This window comes from Mugil cephalus, chromosome 18 (genome assembly GCF_022458985.1).
Source record: "Mugil cephalus isolate CIBA_MC_2020 chromosome 18, CIBA_Mcephalus_1.1, whole genome shotgun sequence".
NCBI classification, from domain to species: Eukaryota; Metazoa; Chordata; class Actinopteri; order Mugiliformes; family Mugilidae; genus Mugil; species Mugil cephalus.
In genome coordinates, this window is record NC_061787.1 from 17612896 (window position 1) to 17632406 (window position 19511).

General features: G+C 42.8%; 1 protein-coding gene across 2 annotated transcripts in view; it reads left to right on the top strand.

The window, feature by feature from the left end:
• Window positions 1–15349, top strand: part of LOC124995643 (guanine nucleotide exchange factor VAV3) — an 84496-nt gene extending 69147 nt beyond the window's left edge. Inside the window, exons 23-28 of one of the 2 annotated variants that reach the window (XM_047568158.1) lie at window positions 161–277; window positions 2296–2383; window positions 2994–3123; window positions 8553–8633; window positions 10458–10609; window positions 11756–15349. In XM_047568158.1, coding sequence (XP_047424114.1) covers window positions 161–277; window positions 2296–2383; window positions 2994–3123; window positions 8553–8633; window positions 10458–10609; window positions 11756–11800 — 613 coding nt within the window. In that variant the 3' untranslated portion in view covers window positions 11801–15349. The remainder of the gene's footprint in view (window positions 1–160; window positions 278–2295; window positions 2384–2993; window positions 3124–8552; window positions 8634–10457; window positions 10610–11755) is intronic. The other variant, XM_047568159.1, reaches the window with a different exon arrangement.
• The last annotated feature ends 4162 nt before the right edge of the window (window positions 15350–19511 follow it).

Consider the following 19511-nt stretch of genomic DNA (forward strand, 5'->3'; position numbering starts at 1 on the left):
GCAAAGAGGTGTTTATTCATGTGGAAAAGCATCGGAGTTCAGTGGAAAGCCTCTTCCCGGGGCTGATAAGGGATTTCCTCAGAAACACGTCGCATATTTATTTGTAGGACTTAATCAGATATAACCCGGAAGTGAAGTCTCCTTGGCCGTTGTGTTGTAGGTTTGCAGGCCCCATGGAGAGGCTCCAAGCGGAGGCGGAGCTCATCAACAGGGTGAACAGCACCTACCTGGTGCGCCATCGCAGCAAAGAGTTCACAGAGTATGCCATCAGCATAAAGTAAGTAGTAGTTTTTGAGTAGAATTATGAGCTTGTCTGTTATGGTTTCCCTTTTTGTGGCTACAAAGTCTGTTAGATTCATCAGATGTCTTTAGCCAAACCGCAGTATTGACCAGGACGAACCACACAGCATGACTGACAGATTTATAGTAGGTTGGAAGGTTGATGTGGTCCTCCTCTGAGGCTGGGAGCGTGGTTAACCACAGATAGTCTCTGACCAAACTATGCTAATCACGGTGCAGGATAGTATTCATTACAGTTTGACCTAAAACCCGCGGAAACAATCTTAGCGGGTTATTATTAGAAGCACGCGGCCATTTTAATCTCGCTAATGAGGAATTAACAAAGAACCTTGGTTTGCCAGTGACCCCAGCGATCTTTGTAGCTCGTCTTCGGAAAGAGAGCCGTCATCTTTCGCCGTCTCCGAGCCAGAATCCTCTTCTCCGCGAGGAGTAAGCGTGCTCCTCTGCAGGCGCCCGAAACATCCCTTTTAAACTTGATTTAACTTTTTCTTTTTTTCTTTTTTTTTTTCCCCCTCTCTCGCGGAAAGGACCGCTTGCAGTGCCGTCGTGTTCCATCTGCGCTGAAGTCTTAATTGCATGTGTGCACACAGACTTTGAGCTCTGAAAAGAGGAGGAAATTAATGTGAGGCTGTTCAAGGTTATTAAAACCTCCCCTTGAAAGGGGGGAACGCGGGGCGGAAAGTGACACGCTACGTAGCGGTGGGAACGCCGTTTGAAAAGTGGAAATGTCCTCTGCCACGCTCCCTGTTCACCGTAGCCGAGGGTTTTTGATGATTTTGTCCAAATAGCCGAGAGACCCCGGTTCTAAGTATTAAATTGTTGCTTTTTAACTTGCTGTATTCCCCAAGCATGAAAGCAGCCACACACATTGTCCTAGCCACGGAGGAGAGAGCATATTTAGCTCTTCAACAATTTAGAGAACCTTGTAAGAGATTTAAAATAAGTTTGTGAAATGTCTGTGTATATACCCACAGGTTTTAACAACTGTAACATTAAGAAAATGACTATTACATTTAGTGTATAGTATGTACAGTATGTACAATATGGCGCTATGACTGAATGCTCATGCAAACTCATGACAAAGCTGATCTACTAAGGAGGATTGAGAGGGAACGAGGGTTGCGTCTGTCAAACGGGCAATACAGCGCGCAATCCATTTAGCAGTGTTATTTACCAAACTGATTCACCATACAGAAACTGACTGCGGTGGCTGTTTTTTTGTGCCTATATTTAGCACGTTTGAAAGTTTAACTGGGACAGGAGTGGCATAAATGGCTCCGGTTATTGTTGTGAGGAGGAGGGCGTAAGCAGAGATAGAGTTTTATTAGGAGCGATTTTTTTCCTTCGTGCTTCCTCTTAATTTCATCCGATGTTCTTCTTGTTTTCCCCTTGTGTGTTTTTTTGACGCTGTACACATTGATTGTCCAACTTATTTTCATTCAAATTTTTTGGGACCTGTAGAAGGAAAACAATCTTTTTGACCTCTTCTCTAGGTCCAAAAAAGTCTGAAACATGCCTCTCCTTTTGTGTTTCTAAAAGAAGAAAAAAAACAAGACTGTACCAAAGCACAAAGATTATGAGAGCGGAGTGGCAGATAACAAAAAACAACAACGATTTCACCAATTCTCACCTGAATTGTGACACATTCCACAAAATCACTTGAAGGAACAGAAAAATGCATAGTATTTCAGCGGTGCTGCTGATGAAGCAACACTGAATGACAAACATTAAACAGTTTTTATTCTCGCAGCCTGAGACCCACCAGCATCAGCCTCCCTGCTAATGCAAACACAAACACGTGGCAAACACGGAGAGTCGGTTCCACACATGGCCAGATGTGCTCCTGAGCTCCCATCATTCTCGTGTCACCAACCTCTGGGAGCCTATGCATTACTGCAATGGCCAGGCTCTCCGCAGGGGCCAGGGGCCAGCCGCCGATCGATGGCGGTGATCAGAGAGGGAAATTACACTCATAACTTATTCAATGGCCCACAGGTACAACAACGACGTGAAGCACATAAAGATCCTGACCAAGGAGGGCTGCTTCTACATTGCAGAGAACAAGAAGTTCAGGAGCATATTAGTGAGTCTTTCCAGCCTGTTTTTTTTTTTTATTTTTGTAATTTCCACCGCTGCAATTCATAAATAAATCATCCTGTTGACTTAATGAAGTGTCAAAATCGGAACTTGCACAAAAATAACCACGAACAGAGTCATGTTTATTCTGACCTGATGGCTCCTGCATTGTAGTGCCTTTATAGTTCAATATATATTAGAAAAAAAAACACATTTTTTTAAAGCCAGGGGTGTATTTTTTTTTCTCAGATTACAATCCCGCTGCATAACATTAGAAAAGGTGGAAGAATGTGATGGTGTATTAACTCTAATGTGTAGTCAGCATGTGAAAATGATTTGTTTTGCTTCTGCATTAAAAGGAAATGAAAAGCGGTGGGTATTGCAGTAATAATTAGATTCAAGCATGCTCTTCGTGATTTGACAGACATGCAAATGGTGCAGATGTTTCATGACGACGACTGTCACAACAGCTGAAAACAAACATTTATAAATATGTGCATTTTTGTGGTTTTCCAAACTAATTATCTCCAGTAATGTGACACACCGGACAAACAAATACCAATGACTGCAAAATTGTTTTTAAACGTATTCGTGCGTATGTTTGTGTATGCGTTTAGGAGCTCATTGAGTACTACAAACACCACTCCCTGAGAGAAGGTTTTAGGAGTCTGGACACCACGCTGCAGTTTCCTTACCGGGAACCAGAGAACGCTGCTATGCGCCGCCTCAACCGAGCTGGTGGCAACAGTAAGTAAACCAAGAATCAATGACAGTAGAAAAAAACGCACCCACATTTATTCAATTTAAAATACCACAACTGGATGGTGATGACTTTTGTCTGTGTTATGGTATCTCACATCATGTTTAAGTCTCTACGTTTGATTCCTTAAAGCTGTTCAGTAAAGTTTTTGACCACTAGAGGCACTGTGGAGCAATGTTTAAAAGAGCAGGAATAAAGCTCTTGACGTGACTGGGGCTGTAACTACGTCGACTATCATATAATGCGGATAAACTGAAAAGTCTGAGAAGGTGGAACAGTTGATAAATCAAAACAGCTGCCAATTAAGTTTCTCTTTGACAAAACCAAGAGTCATGCATGTAGAAAGCCTACAAGCATCAGTGGACTCACCTCCATGTCAGTCCCTTAATTGTTAACAGTCGCGCTGGTTCTAACAGTTGCTTTATTTTCTGTTTTCTCATCTATCATCCTTCTCGAGTCTGCTTACTTACGGCTTTAATTCATCTTCACCGACTTGAAAGCGCTGTGTAGCTGTTTGTTAAGAAACAGTCCAGCCTCCTCTGACAATAATTGGTTTTGACGAGACTGTCAGACGGTGGTTGGAGAATCCACTGAGCATATCATTAGAGGTGATAACACTCTCCGGCCGATTACTGGAGATCAAATCGAATTGATTTGAGGGTGAGCAGGACAATGTGGCCGGGCATCCACAACAGTTTATAATCTGACTTGATAGAATCCAAATCACATTATCATCCATTATTACTTATTTTTTTAATTTAAAATTTGATTTGTATAATTTTGTAAATTTAATGTTGTCATTTAATGTTTAATTTTACTAGAAAGTAAACTTTACACTTGATTTAAGTCTAATTTTACCCCCTGTGAGTGTAGATCAGTTATCATTTCTAAATGTATCTGATGTCTCATTTTTGGATTATTTGTTATTACATCACTATGCAATATTCCTTCAGCAGTGTGTATTTTGTCATTGTTAACTTCAAAATGAACTACACAAAACATAAAAGGTTGTGGCATTTATGCTAATGATGTATAATACCCCTGCAGAAGTTATTACATTAATTCATTAGCTGTACAGTTCACATTGATGAACATCTGTCAGTAGGTAAATCACTCTGCAATTCACAGCGTCTCTGTTTTAAATGTCTGTGGTGACATTTCAGCTCTGGTAGCGATGTGATTTGCATCAAATGGCTCTGATTGGTTTGCCACAGCAACAGCAACTCACACAAAATATAACACAGTTTCACTATTGAACTGGACTATTGAAGTCAGGGTCAGTTATAGCATAAAATGAATTAAGACATGACTGAAAGATACATTGATGCCATTAATAAATAGAGGCATTGATGATTTTATTAAAAAACAAAAAAAAAATTGTTGTTTTGCATTTATGTATTTACAGTTGTATTGATTTTACTTTGAACTCCAGTTTAATTGTCTATTTATAGCATCATTACATGACATACATTACATTTATCACTACATTTTTATTGTTTATGTATTTATACATGCATTTCTGTCTCATTAAGAAGATTTAAGTTTATTAAGTGATAAATTTATTGGAGAGAACTGACTAACCGGATTGTTTATGTAATTACCGTCCCTGCCAGGCGGGGGAGGCAAACCTTTCATGTTGTACCTTTAATATTTCGATCCTAGACAGTTCACAAGAAGACTCATCATGTAAAAAGGATGCTAATGTGATATTACTTAAATGTCAAGTCTCAACTTGAAATCTTCCAGCCAGAGCTCCAAAAGGTTGCGATGTTGACGTTTGCTGCCGTCCGTTTTTTAGCGAGAACATTTAAGTGGCACGTTTTTTTTTGTTTTATTTTTTTTTCCTACCCATGTTAAGACTGAGCTGTTTGTTCGGTTGTGAACGAATCCCCAACACCTCAAGACAAAGCAGCTGTTGTCACCGACACTTCTGATGGGTAAAACTGCAGTGAAGCACGACGATGATTATTTATGCATGCAGCTGCTGTTCCCGCTCGACTCTACGACTTTGTCAGTCATTACCGCTACGAACCTGATTCCTCTCAGCATTCACATGTTATTTATCAGCGCTGAATGGAAGTGAGATGTCAGATGTTTTTTTTTTTGTTTTTTTCTTTCTGATTTGGAAGTGAACAGGTGTGGGATGTTTGAACCGAGAGCTTAATGAGACGATGTTTTGAAGTGAAGCAACAGATAGAACAGCAGAGCATTGTCAAATTGCCATCACACGGTCAGGGGTGAATATGAAAAAAAGTGTTTCATTGCCTTAGTTTGTGTTGAAGGGTATTTCTAAGGAGTTAAACACGTAAAAGGTGAGAATATATCAACCACGTCGGCTGATTATTTTAGTGTTAATCCAGTCGGTTGGCCAGGCAATATGGCGTTGCCATTTGTTTAACTTAACATGTATGACTTATCGCAATTAGTTGTGAAGCGAGACTTCTTTTGAAGCCTGCACGCCACTGCTTGTAGTGGAAAATAAAAGTCCCCGTCTTGCTGACGATTACATTTCAAGCAGGAGAAATGTGAACAGACTGCACGACGCTGTTGTTGCTGGTTGTTCTGAAGCGATGCCTGTTGTTCAAACTCGGCTTCAAAACACAAGTCGAGACAGCTCCGATCCAAATTAGTTTTGTTCCACTGAGGTCCTCTGTCTTGTCGGCAGCCTGCTCCCGGTGTGCAGACTTCATTTACTCCCTTTTCACTTTTAAAAATGACTCTTGTTTTGATTTCTGTCTTGCCAGAACACCGCTGGGAAACTCCCAATTAATGCTTCATTCAAAGCAACATTACAGGTGTTAACCGAAACATAAATACATATATAACGGTCTCAGCTAGCCCTGCGTGTGGGACACTGGGCTGCTGATTGGATTCTCATCTTCGGTCTCTTGTGAAACGATACAGCGCATGTGTATGCGTGAGCTCTCAGTCTCCTCGATTAGTCAGGCTGCTCACATTGTGTATTCCGGTGTGGTCCACAAATCAGATTTTGCAAAAACGAAGCATGTAAAATGCAGCTGGTGTTTCGGTGGCTGTTTGAAGTGGAGGGCGATCCCTCTTCATATTTCTCATACCTAGACACCATTAGGGGTTGCTGAGCTGTCTCTCAGTGCGCTGATTAGTATTCATTTTAAAATCCACCGGAGCTCTGCTTTCCTCGCAGCATATCAATAACCCAGGCCAGTTAACTTGCCAGCAGTATTGTTGGGAGCGGCGCAATTTTTCATAAAGTTTGGGCATTTATCTGCCATTGTGTGGATTAGATTTTCTATTCCCTGTGGCTGAAGCACAGGCTTGTATGCGGGGCTGGATTTGGAGACGTCTGCAGGGGTAGACTGGAGCACTGCTTTAAGGAATTTCACAAATAAATCATGATAAATTTAAAGTCCTGGTTCTTGGAACCGTAGCACATAGCAAACAATAAACGGTTTATTCAGTGTAGTAAATCTAAATAAACTACTTTATTGTAACATAAAATAATGTTGGTACCTCCACTGTCCCCATAATTACCCAATACGGTGGAGGTTGTTTGTAGTTGCCTTGTGCCAATTTGTGTCAGTTTGGTATGCCTTGTAGTTCTATAGCGTCTTTTTTCTATTTTCTGTTTCTATTCTATGTTCTTATTGAGTGTCTTATTGGTGATTTTAGCTGTTTTTGTATTTGTCACTTCCAGAAAGCACACATCAGCTGTCTGTCTGTTTTTATTTTCACCCCGGTGCGAACCTTTCTGGACAAAAATAATTCACCGCCTTTAACATTTAATCCAGCTCTCTTTATTGAGCTTATCCTCATCTATATTTCTATTCAGCAACGCCATTGAGCTAAAGCTTTTGAGCATCAGCGGTTTGTCCTGATTGTGCTCGTGCCAACCTCACATTCCAAAATAATCCAGTGGACTCCAATTGATGCACGACGGCTAAGGTGCTAATACTTTCAGGGTTAGAGGTTCTATTTCCCCAGAGCAAGGCACTCGCTCTGCCAACTCTGAGATGTTGCTGGAACCGGATCAATGCCTTTAGCTTGTTCCTGTGCCAGTGTGAAATAACTGGAAGACAGATAGAAATACAAATGCAGGATCTCCAATGGGCTGTTTTTCAAACTGACTGCAGGATAAAAGCACCGTGGGCATAACTAACATTCACCATAGGAATGAAGCATATTAATGGAATATGAAATAAACTTCTCTGATCTCTGTCAAGATCAGATAAAATAAAACAGCTGCTATATTATCGTCTTTATGGATATGCAAATATGAAACTGTTGCCTTTGCCATAATCGTCACTGCACCGCATGCTTTTTGTCATCCTCCATTAATGATGCAGACTGGAGACAACGTGTGTCGCCGCGTCTTAACAGTAGATTCATTTGGACGTTCAGTGTATGAGCTTTGAAGGATGATGTAACAACAAGAAACCATCTGATATTAATGGAAATCAGAGGGTTGAAGGATTGATTGATGTGAAAAACCTTGGGTGGCACCAAGGGGTTTGGCACCAAGTTGAGCTGATAAGTTGCTTGAAGTTGATAAGTTCATCTTTGAGGTGGTGGCCTATAGACTGAATGTGGGTCCTACCACCAGACTCATGATGTTGATAGCAGGCGTTGGGTGAACCTAAATGAACTGGTGGGGGTTTACCCTTCGCTCCCAAAGCTGCTTGTCTAACCACTGATCCACAGCTTCCCCTCTACAAAGGGTCACAACGAGCTACATCCATCACCTAGAGACATTTTTATGTTCTCCCCTTGGAATCATTTACGGTGGGAATTAGACAAGACGGTTACCGCAGCAACCAGACCCCGGACCATCCATTAGTGACCAACTGTCGCTACAATGCGACAGGTGACGAATGTACGTTTTTATGAGGGTTTTTTTTTTTTTTTTTTTTTTTTACATCTTCAAAACCACTTTTTGTGAATTATGTACACGACTGTATTTAAACAGCAAAAACTGATAAAAAAAAAATCACTGAACTACAGACGGCCGCAGACATAAGCAACCAACATTCTGACCTTTGGTTTTAAAGACGTCGCAGGACCTTTTGACAAAGTTGTGCTTTTCATGCCTCGTGTTTGAGTTTAAAAAATGTGTATTTCTAATTGGAGTGTTAACCGCATTAAGCCAAACTGCGTAAACGCTCTCAGGGGCACAAATTAATTAACCACATCAGTGACAGAGCTGCTACCAGTGGCTGTGGATGAAGAATCGCTCGCTAGCGCTCCCCGCGCGCCTATCGCCATTTATTTTTTATCAAGCTGCGACTGTGTCCTTTATACATCTGAACAAAAAAAAAAAAAAAAACATGTTTTATTTTCTCTCCTATGCTTCTCTCTCTCCTTCTACCATCTCTCCCCCATCCCCTGCCCTGTCTCCTCTCGCATCTCTCCGCCTCACCCCCCCCCGCCTGGCCTGCCATAGCCCCATTGCTCTGCGGCCTCTCTCTTGTAACTCCTGCCGGCTACAGCTTTGTACCTCCTTCCTCTGCTCCCTTCTGGTCAGGTACAGGTATCGCTTCTCTCTGTCCGTCTCTTCAATGCCGCTTCTTCCTCTCCTTTGATGTCCAAGGCTGCTGTGCATGCTGGCTGTAGCTCAGTGCGTTCGCATCATCACACGAACCTCAGCCTTGACATCTTGTCACGTAGCTTCTTCCACGTCGCACATCTCCCCTCTCGCGTAGTCGCACATACGTGTCACCTTGTGTGGAGAGTAGATACTGTGTAGTTTAGTCATGCATGTTTAGCCATGCGGCGTGTGCGAGTTCGTGTGTGTACATAGTTGCATGTGACACATTTTTGAGGAGAGAGCGCCGCGTGTTTAGGGGGAGGTTTGTGCGGCCGAGTCTGGTTGTGTTTTCGTGTACGTGTGTGTGTGTGTGTCTGTCCGTCAAAATAAAGGTGGAAGTGTCCAAATACACAGAGCTCCTCTATATTAGATATTCTATCCCCACGGCCGGGTTGTAGAGGTCTGACATTCCATTTCCACCTGTCAGCTCAGCCCAGTCCGACCCACCAGTCAGTGTCTGGAAGAGGAAGGAAGCCGGCAGGGTGGGATGGAGCAGTGGTAACTAGCTTACCTGCTCCACATCTGTCTCTCACAGCGCCGTCTCCTCGACAGGAGACATCTAATCTCGCACACGCTGCTGTCAGAACACTCTATCGCTGGACTGCTTCAAGTAAAGCTGAGGGCTACACATAACTATATATGTTGGGAACGGGCTATACATCTCTTTTATTATGTTAGGACAGTTAAGAATAAATCCTGCACTGGTGTTAAGTAAGAGTAGCAGGATTTAGCAGTTACAGCAGTAAAATGACGGACCAAAATTGTAGCTGATGGAAGCATGGATGTAATTTTAGCTCTACAATGTACAGTTTTATTTTATAGAATGTAGGAAAGATTTAATGTTGAAATTTACCTTATTTATCTTATCTTATTTAATTTATCTTATATGAACTTTTATTTGAAATGTATTCGATGCTGATTTGAGGCACTAGAATTTTGTTCTGTGTATCTTTGGACATTTCTTCCTGTGTTTGTTTGTTTGTTTGTTTGTTTTTTAATGCAAATTTCCACTATATATATTTCTTTACAAAAAAAAAAAAAAAACAGCAATACTGATAAGCCATAACATTAAAACCACTGACAGGAGAAGAGAATAACATTGATCATCTCGTGACAATTCTGGGATGATCCACAGAGGCCCCTCCCCTCAACCCATAGCACCCAAAAGCCCCCGCTAACAATAATCTGTTACCAGACACCACAGGACACCCTCAGAGGGCCCATGTCCATTCTCTGATGAGTCACAACTGTTTTAGAGACACAAAGGCGACTTGCGCAATATTAGGAAGGTGGTCATAATGTTATGCCTAATCAGTTACAGATACGTCTTTTTTTTTTTTGACAATTATTCTCATACCAATAAGACGTTCTTGCTGTAGTTCTCTGGCTGCTTGTTTTCCAGCCACCTTGTTAGACTGTGGAAATATGCCATTTGTTCCATCCAGCCGTTTCTCCACCGGCGAATGGAAACAGTGCTAATGATCATGCAAACTGCTCACGTCTAGGTCAGGCAATTGCCATCAGACAATTATATAATAACTGTGACAAGAATATTTCACACCTGAAAGAAGCAACGTCATAAGAGTTACCACAACGAGACACGTTTAAATATCTAATAACATCATGTGTTAAATATCAATCTGTCTGTGTGTGTGTGTATAATTGTGAACCTGTTGCATTTTTTTTTTAAATCATCCTAAACGTAGTCAACAAAACCTCATATGTTGTTTGCATGTTTTTTTTTCTCCCCCTCTTTTTCAGTGTTTACACCCAAAGTGATCGGCGTGGCGATCGCGCGGTACGACTTCAGCTCGCGGGACACGCGGGAGCTCTCGCTGCAGGAGGGAGACGTGGTGAAGATATACACAAAAACCGGAGCCAACGGCTGGTGGAGGGGCGAGGTCAACGGCAGGGTAAGTGGCAGTGAATGGTGACTTGGGGAGGGTGGGTTGAAGGGGGGGGGTTGTCCAAGTTCATGTCGTATCAGAGTTTAAGTGCTGCTTTCATATTGGTCTCAGAGCTCCTCAGACTAGCTGCGTTTACCTGGAAATCCTCCTGTAAATTCTCCAATCCAATTTTAGGGAGCGCTTAAAACAGGCTATTCGAGAATAATAACAGACCTGGAAGTAACTCTTCAGATTTGTTTCCACACATCTTCTCGTCATTGCATAAATTAGCCCTGCCAGTGCCACGAGCGCTCTATAATCAGGCGTACAATGCTTAGATAGCCCAGGTTCTAAATGCAGGGAAATATATGTACCGACTCCCACTCCCAGACTGAATGTGATTGTAAGTAATATGCCTGTGCCGTGAGTGTGTTTCGTGAACAGCTGTGGTAAATAAAGAAGCTTATCTCTTTTACTAAGCCCGATGTGTGTGTTGATGCGGCTGAGGAGAGTCTGTGGAGAGCTGTTAGTCTCTCTTTAGGGCCATCAGCCAATAAAAACAATTGGTTCTACTTGCTGGGAAGAAAAACAGCTGCCTCTGTCTATTGAAAAGCACTTTTCTGGGGTTATCCATATCAGACCGATAAAATTTGCAGTTAAATGAAAATATATTATTGACCCAACTTGTCGGGCTCTCCAAACATACTGATATTGGTTTGGGCTTTTGAATTTCATTAGTTTATATTTTATCCTAGCTAGAGGCCGTGCATTAGTGTCAAGCCCAACGTGCTGGTATTTTTAGGGGATAATTCAGAGTTTTCTTTGAATCTTAAAATCAAATATGTACCATGTTTTATACGGGCTCAATTGAATTTAATAAGCAAAAATGGTGTTGACTTAATTTTAAAAAAAATATAGCTGGCGTTTCTCAAAAAATAAATACTTTCTACAGCTACCATTACTGATAATGCTCATTTGCATTACCATGGGCTACATGTGAAATATAATATGGGACACTAGGACACTGGCACACTGGTGCGAGACCCCTTGAGGGTCCGTGGGGGTACTGCAGGAGGGGGTGCACAAAGTCTTTTCTGCGGGGCTGTTGATGTTCTGCAAGCTAAAGTACGCAGAGGTAATTCTTGTGACCTATCTCCATTTCTGTCCTCTCAGGTGGGCTGGTTCCCATCCACATACGTGGAAGAGGGCGAAGAGTGAAAGGTCTGACATGGAAAGAAGAGCAAGATTAAAGAAGAGTGGCGCCAGTGGAGTAAGCAAATGTGCACACACCGTGACAGAAAGAGTGAGGAGCGTCTGCGCCGCTGCAGTGTTACTTCTCAGTGGACGGCAGGCGGCTTCACTCTCCTCCTGCCCTGTTGCCTAAAACCATCCCAGAGGCCTTTGGGTGACGAAAGGGCTGTAGTACATTGCAGATGCAAAGATGCCCGATCATTTCTGGTTGACTCTGTGCGGCTAAGCGACTCCACCAACTAGCAGCTTGCCTGTCAGCGGGGCACAAGACCTCGCCAGACAACCCCCCCCCTCTCTTCCTCCGTCCATCCATAATTCATCCTTCACTCCCTGGCCCAGCCTGCTGCAACCCCCCCCCCCTCAACTCCCACCTGTTTCCGCCTGCCAAGTCGACCGTCGCCAAAACCTGTCAGGAGCAGATACTCAAATTCCATTCATCCGCTCATCCATTCATCCCCCTCAACACCCAGCGTGGGAACGGAGTCACCTGAGAGCTGGAGGAGACCCGCGCCGTAGTAGAAGTCGTCGTTTCCTTCCCCTTTCATCCCCACTCAGATGAGGCTCGAGTCGGCTTTGACCTTGCCTGCGCGTTTGCTCGACTAATGCAGGCGGTTATTGATGACTCGATGACCCGCATTCATAAACATCCACAGCCCACCTCTCCTCCCTCTTTCAGATTACGATCGGCACGCACTCTCACAGGAGGGAGGTTTGAGGAGGGATAGCATCGCTGCACAGTTGCCAGCAATTGATCGCTGTTGTTCCTATTTTCCTTCCACCTCCTACATTCTTTATCTCCAAACCAGCCTCTCATGTTTTTAGTTGTCTCGGGCGTTAGCGATCTCCTGGTCTTATCGGTGGCAGCTCTGTCAACATGAGCCCATTCGCAGAGGGTTTATCTTACTGGAGGCATTAGAGGCTTGTCAGAGCTACCTGGGAGCCACCTCCCCTCTTAACCCGGAGAGAAGATAAGACAAGCAGATGAAACACAAAACACATATTGCTATTTTTTGTCTTTTTTTTTTTTTTTTTACCTCCATATTCCTCTGAATCATTTACAGGAATGATGAATATCACGTGTTTGATTGCTTGCCTTCTCACAGAGCGCGCCAATATTGCACTGAGAGGCTGTGACCTCAGATTTTTTTTTGCAACGTTTCCTCGAGACTATGCATCGGAATAATTTGTCAGACTTTCTTCAGGCTCTCGGTACAGACCTGGCCTCTTTAGCTGCAACTGCTGTTCATGAAAATATTCTCTCAAATATACAGTTTTGACAGAAACTTTGAACGCTTTCAGAAATGTTCCTCCGGTTGCAGTAAGAGGGGAAAAAAAAAAAAAAAAACGGATTCAAGTCCAAAACAGTGAACTGTGTGTGTGGCTGGGAGGTGAGGCCGAGGACTCCTCAGCAGGTGGCGTATGTGCATCTTTCCCTGCTGTAAAACCCACTTTTCAGACCGCCTTTGTTTTAAATATGTACATACGGACCGTTTTTATTTAACTCACGACCCGGTGATATGCGTCTGCACAATGAGCAACAGGAAAGCTGCCACATCACCTGACCACAGAGTAAAATCGGATTCCTGTGAAGATGGTCAAAACACTACTTTGAACTGGTTCTCTGATGTCTTGAGTTTGAAGTTGTTCTTTGGCTGCATTTTCAGTTTCTCCTCAGATAACACACAGCATTTTTCTTTTTTTTCTTTTTTTTTTAACATCGTCCATTGCTTCGCTTGTAAGGCAAACTGCTAATTTAACATGCAGTGTACATAGAATACAAGAAGTAAAACAGAAAGAAGCAGTGTTCCCTGGTTGACCACATTGTTCAGAGTGTGACTTGATGAGTTGTTATCAGCTTCTTGCCGCTAACTAGGGGATGCCGCTACATACCCCCTCTCCCCATGTCTTCATTACATTGGTACCACTGACTGTTGTTGCAGGAATATATTTTGTGAGTGTGAGTAAGGATGTATTGCAAAGATATGCTTTTCTATGCTCTTAATGAAGCCATTATGTTTGAAAATCATTGATAGCCCCCTGCTAGCCCCGTCACCCCACCCCATGCCTTCATGATATGTAAGACAATTCTTTTTTTTTGATTGTTCAATTTCTGTACTGAAGAAATTGTGTCAGTCTAATGTGTTTCTTTATCGTGACGCCTCCCTGTTCCACTACCCTATAATCAACAGTGTCTTCATGTGACCACTAGATGGAAGCATCCTAAACACAGCTCTCCCTCTCAGAGCAGTCACCTTGGTGAAGTTTGGAGATGACATCATCTGATTAGGAGGTGAACCATATTTGAGGAAGCAGCAGCAGCAGCAGCCTCAGACATGCGTCTGTGACTGGGAAAGAAAGAGTGTTAACGATAAGACCAAAACACGCGGGATCTGATTGTACAATAAAGTTACATTGACCGCGATATCTTTCCCGACTTTTGCCCAACATTTCCAATATTCAGGGAACTCTGTGTGCACTAAGAGGATTTCTCTTCCCCTCCTTCTACCCACAATATGTGCCGCCTCTGAACAGTCAGACATTAAACTTGTAATGTCTTTAGGGTGCGATCCAAAACCAGCCTCTATCTCTATCCCATCTTGGAAGAACCGGAGAGTCAGAGTGGGCTTCTCTAATCGCACACTCTGGTAATCCACTCCCACTCACCCCCTCCTCCTCCTCCCAGATGAACCCTGACAGCGGGGCCATTTACAACTGCAGGCCTTCCCCTCTTATGAGGGCGCCTCCAGACTTTTTTTTGTGTGTGTGTGTGTGTGTGTGTGCGCGCGCGGGAGGGAGGGAGGGAGGGAGGGAGGGACGGGAGGAAGGCTCAAGGGTATCTGTGATCTAATCATTACACCATCTCCTCACCTCGGCGACCCCGCTGCATCCATCTCTCTGTCGGCTCCCCTCTCGCTCGCTCTAGCTCACCGTGTCACTTCCCTTCTCCGCCGCTCTTTACTGCTCTCTTTCTCCATCTATCTTTCATCCAATCTCTGTCCTCTCAGTTTCTCTCTGTATTCTGTCCCTCACCTCCACGCTCTGTAGGCTGTAACCGCCGCTGCTGTATGTTGCCGGGAGGAGAATGGTAGATTTAGGGAGGAGGGAGGCGGCCTCGAAACAATAGTTTAACCACAAATGAGTAGACTTTGATAATACAATTAATTTTTAAAAAATGGCTCTCACCCTCGTGACCTTATATAGCGGCAAGGATTTGGGGCTCAACAGAAAACATACACGCAGAAAACATGCCATAGCAACGCACCTCCTCTAATTTATTTAGCCCTCAGCGCTCCCCTCTCTGTGTCTGTGATTTGTAACCCAGATGAAGCCAAAGATGTATGCTGTACTCGCCGTACGCTCAGTGTTATGTCTCATAACCACGGTACCCGACCGCTGTGGCCTAACTCTAAAACCGTGCAATCCTGACTGTGTAGCATAACTGTGTATTGTTGCTGTATCATACTGTAAATGATGTACATAGCACATAATAAAGATATACACTGCTTCTTCTAATGAGTCCGGGTTTCAGCGTCGTTTGTCGCACATTTAACCGAACGGAATAACTTACAGTAACTGAGTGCACCTCCCCAAGTGCTCCATCTGAGGAAACTAAATAACTAGAGGTGCAATTCATCACCAGAAATTTGCACTGCAGTACAGATTAAGATATTACGCGCAAAACACAGTATTACAATCTGTCACAGCGTGCAAGATAGTTCAAATTAACGGACGCAACACAAAATGCTTCTTCAGTCTTAATCAATACAAATGGACCAATAGCGTAAGGAATATAATTCAGCCGAGTGCCGTCGTCTTGTGCAACGACTTGAATGTTCGACACTTAATGTAAATTTAGCCTAAACTACAGCACTAGGCTTTTTTTAGGACCCATGTTTGCAGTATTTACTGGAGGATCTGAATACTTGAGCAAAACAAGCCTGATGGCAACAGAAGCAAATAAAAAGAAAACACACAGAGAAGCAGCAACAACAACAAGCCATATCATTCCAAGGGTAAATTAAAAATCAATATACAAAAAAAGACAGCTCTAGAGAGCACAGTGTGCCTGTAGGCATAACTTTTAGTGAAGAGTGAGGAGAGTAATTTTGAGTTTATGAGTAGTTTTAAATAAACATACTGTCGGGATCACTTGTACTTGAGGCAGGTGCAAACCAGTCAGGTTGTTACTCACCAACAATGAACACGAGCACAAAAACCACGACAAACACCGCGGCTGCTGACGCTGAGGTCTCAGCAGAAACAACTATTGTTAAAGTGGTGATATATTATTTCCATCCTGGTTCATTTGGCGAAACCTTCAGTCGTTTTAAATGTTGTTTAACACCAGCAAGTCGTAGAAGTCTAGGGGTGCGAAACTAAGTATTGTTGTCTTAATAAAGCAGTCAGCTGTGATCTGATCTTATGCTGCACACAGTCAGAAGAGACAAAGAGCAGTTACAGTGAAAGGTATGGTATGGTATGGTATGGTATGATATGGTATGGTATGGTATGGTATGGTATGGTATGGTACGTCCCTGAGAGGTTGCAAGTGCATGGCCTGCAGCTCTTCATCCAACAGCTCAATGCGGCTGCTCCTTCGAGCTCCACCGCTCCCTGCTATGTTTCAAACTCAGCAGTTTCAAAAAGTGACAAAGATTTTTGTAGACACATTTACAACGAAAGTATTAACTTCCAAGCTCACCGACAAAACACACTTAATTTTCTGTGAGTGCTTCATAGTAGAATATTTTTTACAGACATTATTAGGATTTAAATGTCACCCAGTTCATAATGATGCAAGTGTGTAGATATTTCAATACTTTCAACACAGGGCTTTAAGCTCAATCGTCATTATTTTACATTATCCAGCGATGGATTGAGACAATAGACATTTAGATGAAAATCTTAAAGGTTACCACCTTAGCTGGCATCCTGTCTTGGATATCCTTCAAGCTGTTCCATTACATAGAGAAGACTGAGCCTCATAACCTGCAGTTATCAACAAACGAATAAAACCAACACAGTATATAAAATTTCACACATTTAAACCATTGTCTCAATTTGGAGGTGCATGCATGTCTTAAAACTCAACCCCTTGGTGATACTTGGAACTTTTCAGCTCCTCCAGGTACTCTTTTGGCCCAAACACTTTCCACCAGGAAAGGAAATCACAACAGAGACCAGGAAGGTTTTTGTTCAGACCAACTTCAGACAACTTCTTATTTCTTATCTGATTTCTTAACCTGTCTAACTAATTTGTTTGTTTTTTTTGCACAACAGGCCATCAGTGCTAGCTGAGATGAAGCTATCAACATACATTAATATAATGTATAGCAAGCTATACAACTTTCTTTCACCTTAACACTAACAACGCGGAATAAATGTGGAATGTTTCCCTCAGGCGTGAAAGTAATGAGGAGGGCCTTCATTACACACGTATGAAAAGACAATCGTAAGATGGACCTCAAGGCCAAAATGAACATTACGATTCTGATCTTGAATTCACAAACAGCCGCACTGAACTCATTACGTGCCACACCTGACCCTTTCATGTCCTTCATGACTTATTGACATTAAACAGCCTCTGGACCTCGCCGTGGTCAGTGTCACCTCCGTTCGCTCTGAAATCGTGATTTAAATTTACGCAGCTTTCATGGTGTCACCGCTGCGCTCTGTTGCCGTTCCCTCCGCAGGACTTAAATAACCTGCAGCCGGCAGGGTGCTGTTTCTCACTGGCGTATTGGCTAATAAGTGTGAATGAATGTGGGGATAAACAGCAAGACTTGTTGCTGTGATCATGCTGATAATATAGGCCCAAGCAAACTTGACTTCTAAATATAGCGGGTTAAATGATTAAATGAACGCAGGAAAGGTGGATGCTCACAGTGCTGTGGGTGTGTGAAAACAAGCAGTGAATAGTGAACGGTGCGTGCGCTGAAGAGGTTGTGTGTAAAAGACGTTTCTGGAAGAAAAAAAAAAAACAGCCTCTCACTAAGGTCTTGTGCCCGTGTGTGGGTGGTGGTCTCCTCGGCCATCTGGCGCCTGGTTACCTGCCGTTACTGAAGCTAGACCGAGGCTCTGACACCAAAAGGATCAATGGTGCTGAGCCGTCGCTGCGAGGGCTCTTGGCACTGCAGCGGTGGCGAGAGACGCCTTTCTAAAGCCCACCAGGCTGGCTTTGCCTCGTCTAGGCCAGTCTGGATCACACCAGGCCACTTCCAGCTGAGGTCGGACCACCGGCGTGACAGATGGCTGGCGACATCAACAGTCTTTGCAGTTCTGAAAAAAAAATTAGGTCCAACTTTCTGGACTGCTGCAGTCCTGTTTGATAAAATATTCTAAGATTTTCCTTTTATAAAACCAGGAAGGTCCTGTAGTTCAGATCGGGGTCCTGTGTAGCAGGTTCTGTACAGTGTGCGAGTCCACGACCACAAATCCAATAACGTAGAATCTGCAGTTCATGATGGTATGAAAGTTTGCACCTGTGTGTGAACAGACTGTTAAACGCATTTCACAGAGAATAATTAGTATATATTCCACTCTGCGTGCAGGCTACCTGCTGTTGTGCTAAAATAATCTTAAAGGGCCGGTGTTTTACATCGAGGGGCATCAAGAGGTGAAGCTGCAGATGAACCTTCTTCAACACCGACATCTTGACTAATCATGGTTGGAAAAACATTTTTATTAATGGTTTGTGCAATGCACGGAGAGGAGCTTTACTGGGTGATTACACTGTTATGACAAGGCAAGATGTCTGTTGTAGCTAAGTGAATTCCCCTGAGGTGCCAGTACGTACTTAAGAAAAAAAAAAACATACAACTGCACAAGACACCATAATATAAAAAGTGCTGAGGTTATTTTAAATATCTGGATATTACATATATGGTAGGTAAGACTATAGGATTCCATGTTTCCATTTCCACGCTGTGGTAGAGTTAAATTTGTCCGTTCAGGGCTACCGTAGATGTCGAAGGTGGATATCATCAAATGTAGAAATAAGGGGTTTACTTTTAAGGTAATGAACTCATATCTTATTATAGATCCCCCTGAATCTTACACCCTTTAACCAGCTACAGGGGGTTATGGTAATTCAAAAACCGCATATTTTCCTATATCAAACGCAAAGGATTCTCTCACCAAATATAAATTCATTCAGTAAGGTTGCATAACAACCCATTACAGAAGCTGCACAAACTGTAACATCCACACACATTTTAATTAAACATTTTAGAATTAGCTACAGCTCAAATATGAAAACATTTCCAGGCTGATCCCCCCGTTCCGGCCACTAAATCTACGTATTCATGCTGGATTCAAAACTTATGTTGCCAGAAGATCTCTAATCATCTGAGTCTCTAATCAAATCAAAGAAAAACGAGGAAAATGGTAAAAGACCCTTGACCATGTCATTGTTCAAAAAATATCCTAACTTATTCTGACAAAAATTGAGCCTGTTCAAATCAGGCTGAGGATTTTGTCATTTTATCAGTCTGGTAATCCACTTTTAGGATTATATTATGGTTTCAACTGCAGTAATTGAACAGTCTTACAACCAATCGCCGCTATTTTCATGTGAACAAACTCAACTCCATGGTGCTCAAATGAATCTTTTGGCCCTCACAGCATAAAGTCTCCCCAAACTATTTGTTTGTCCCAGCAGATCCTTGCAAGAGCATAA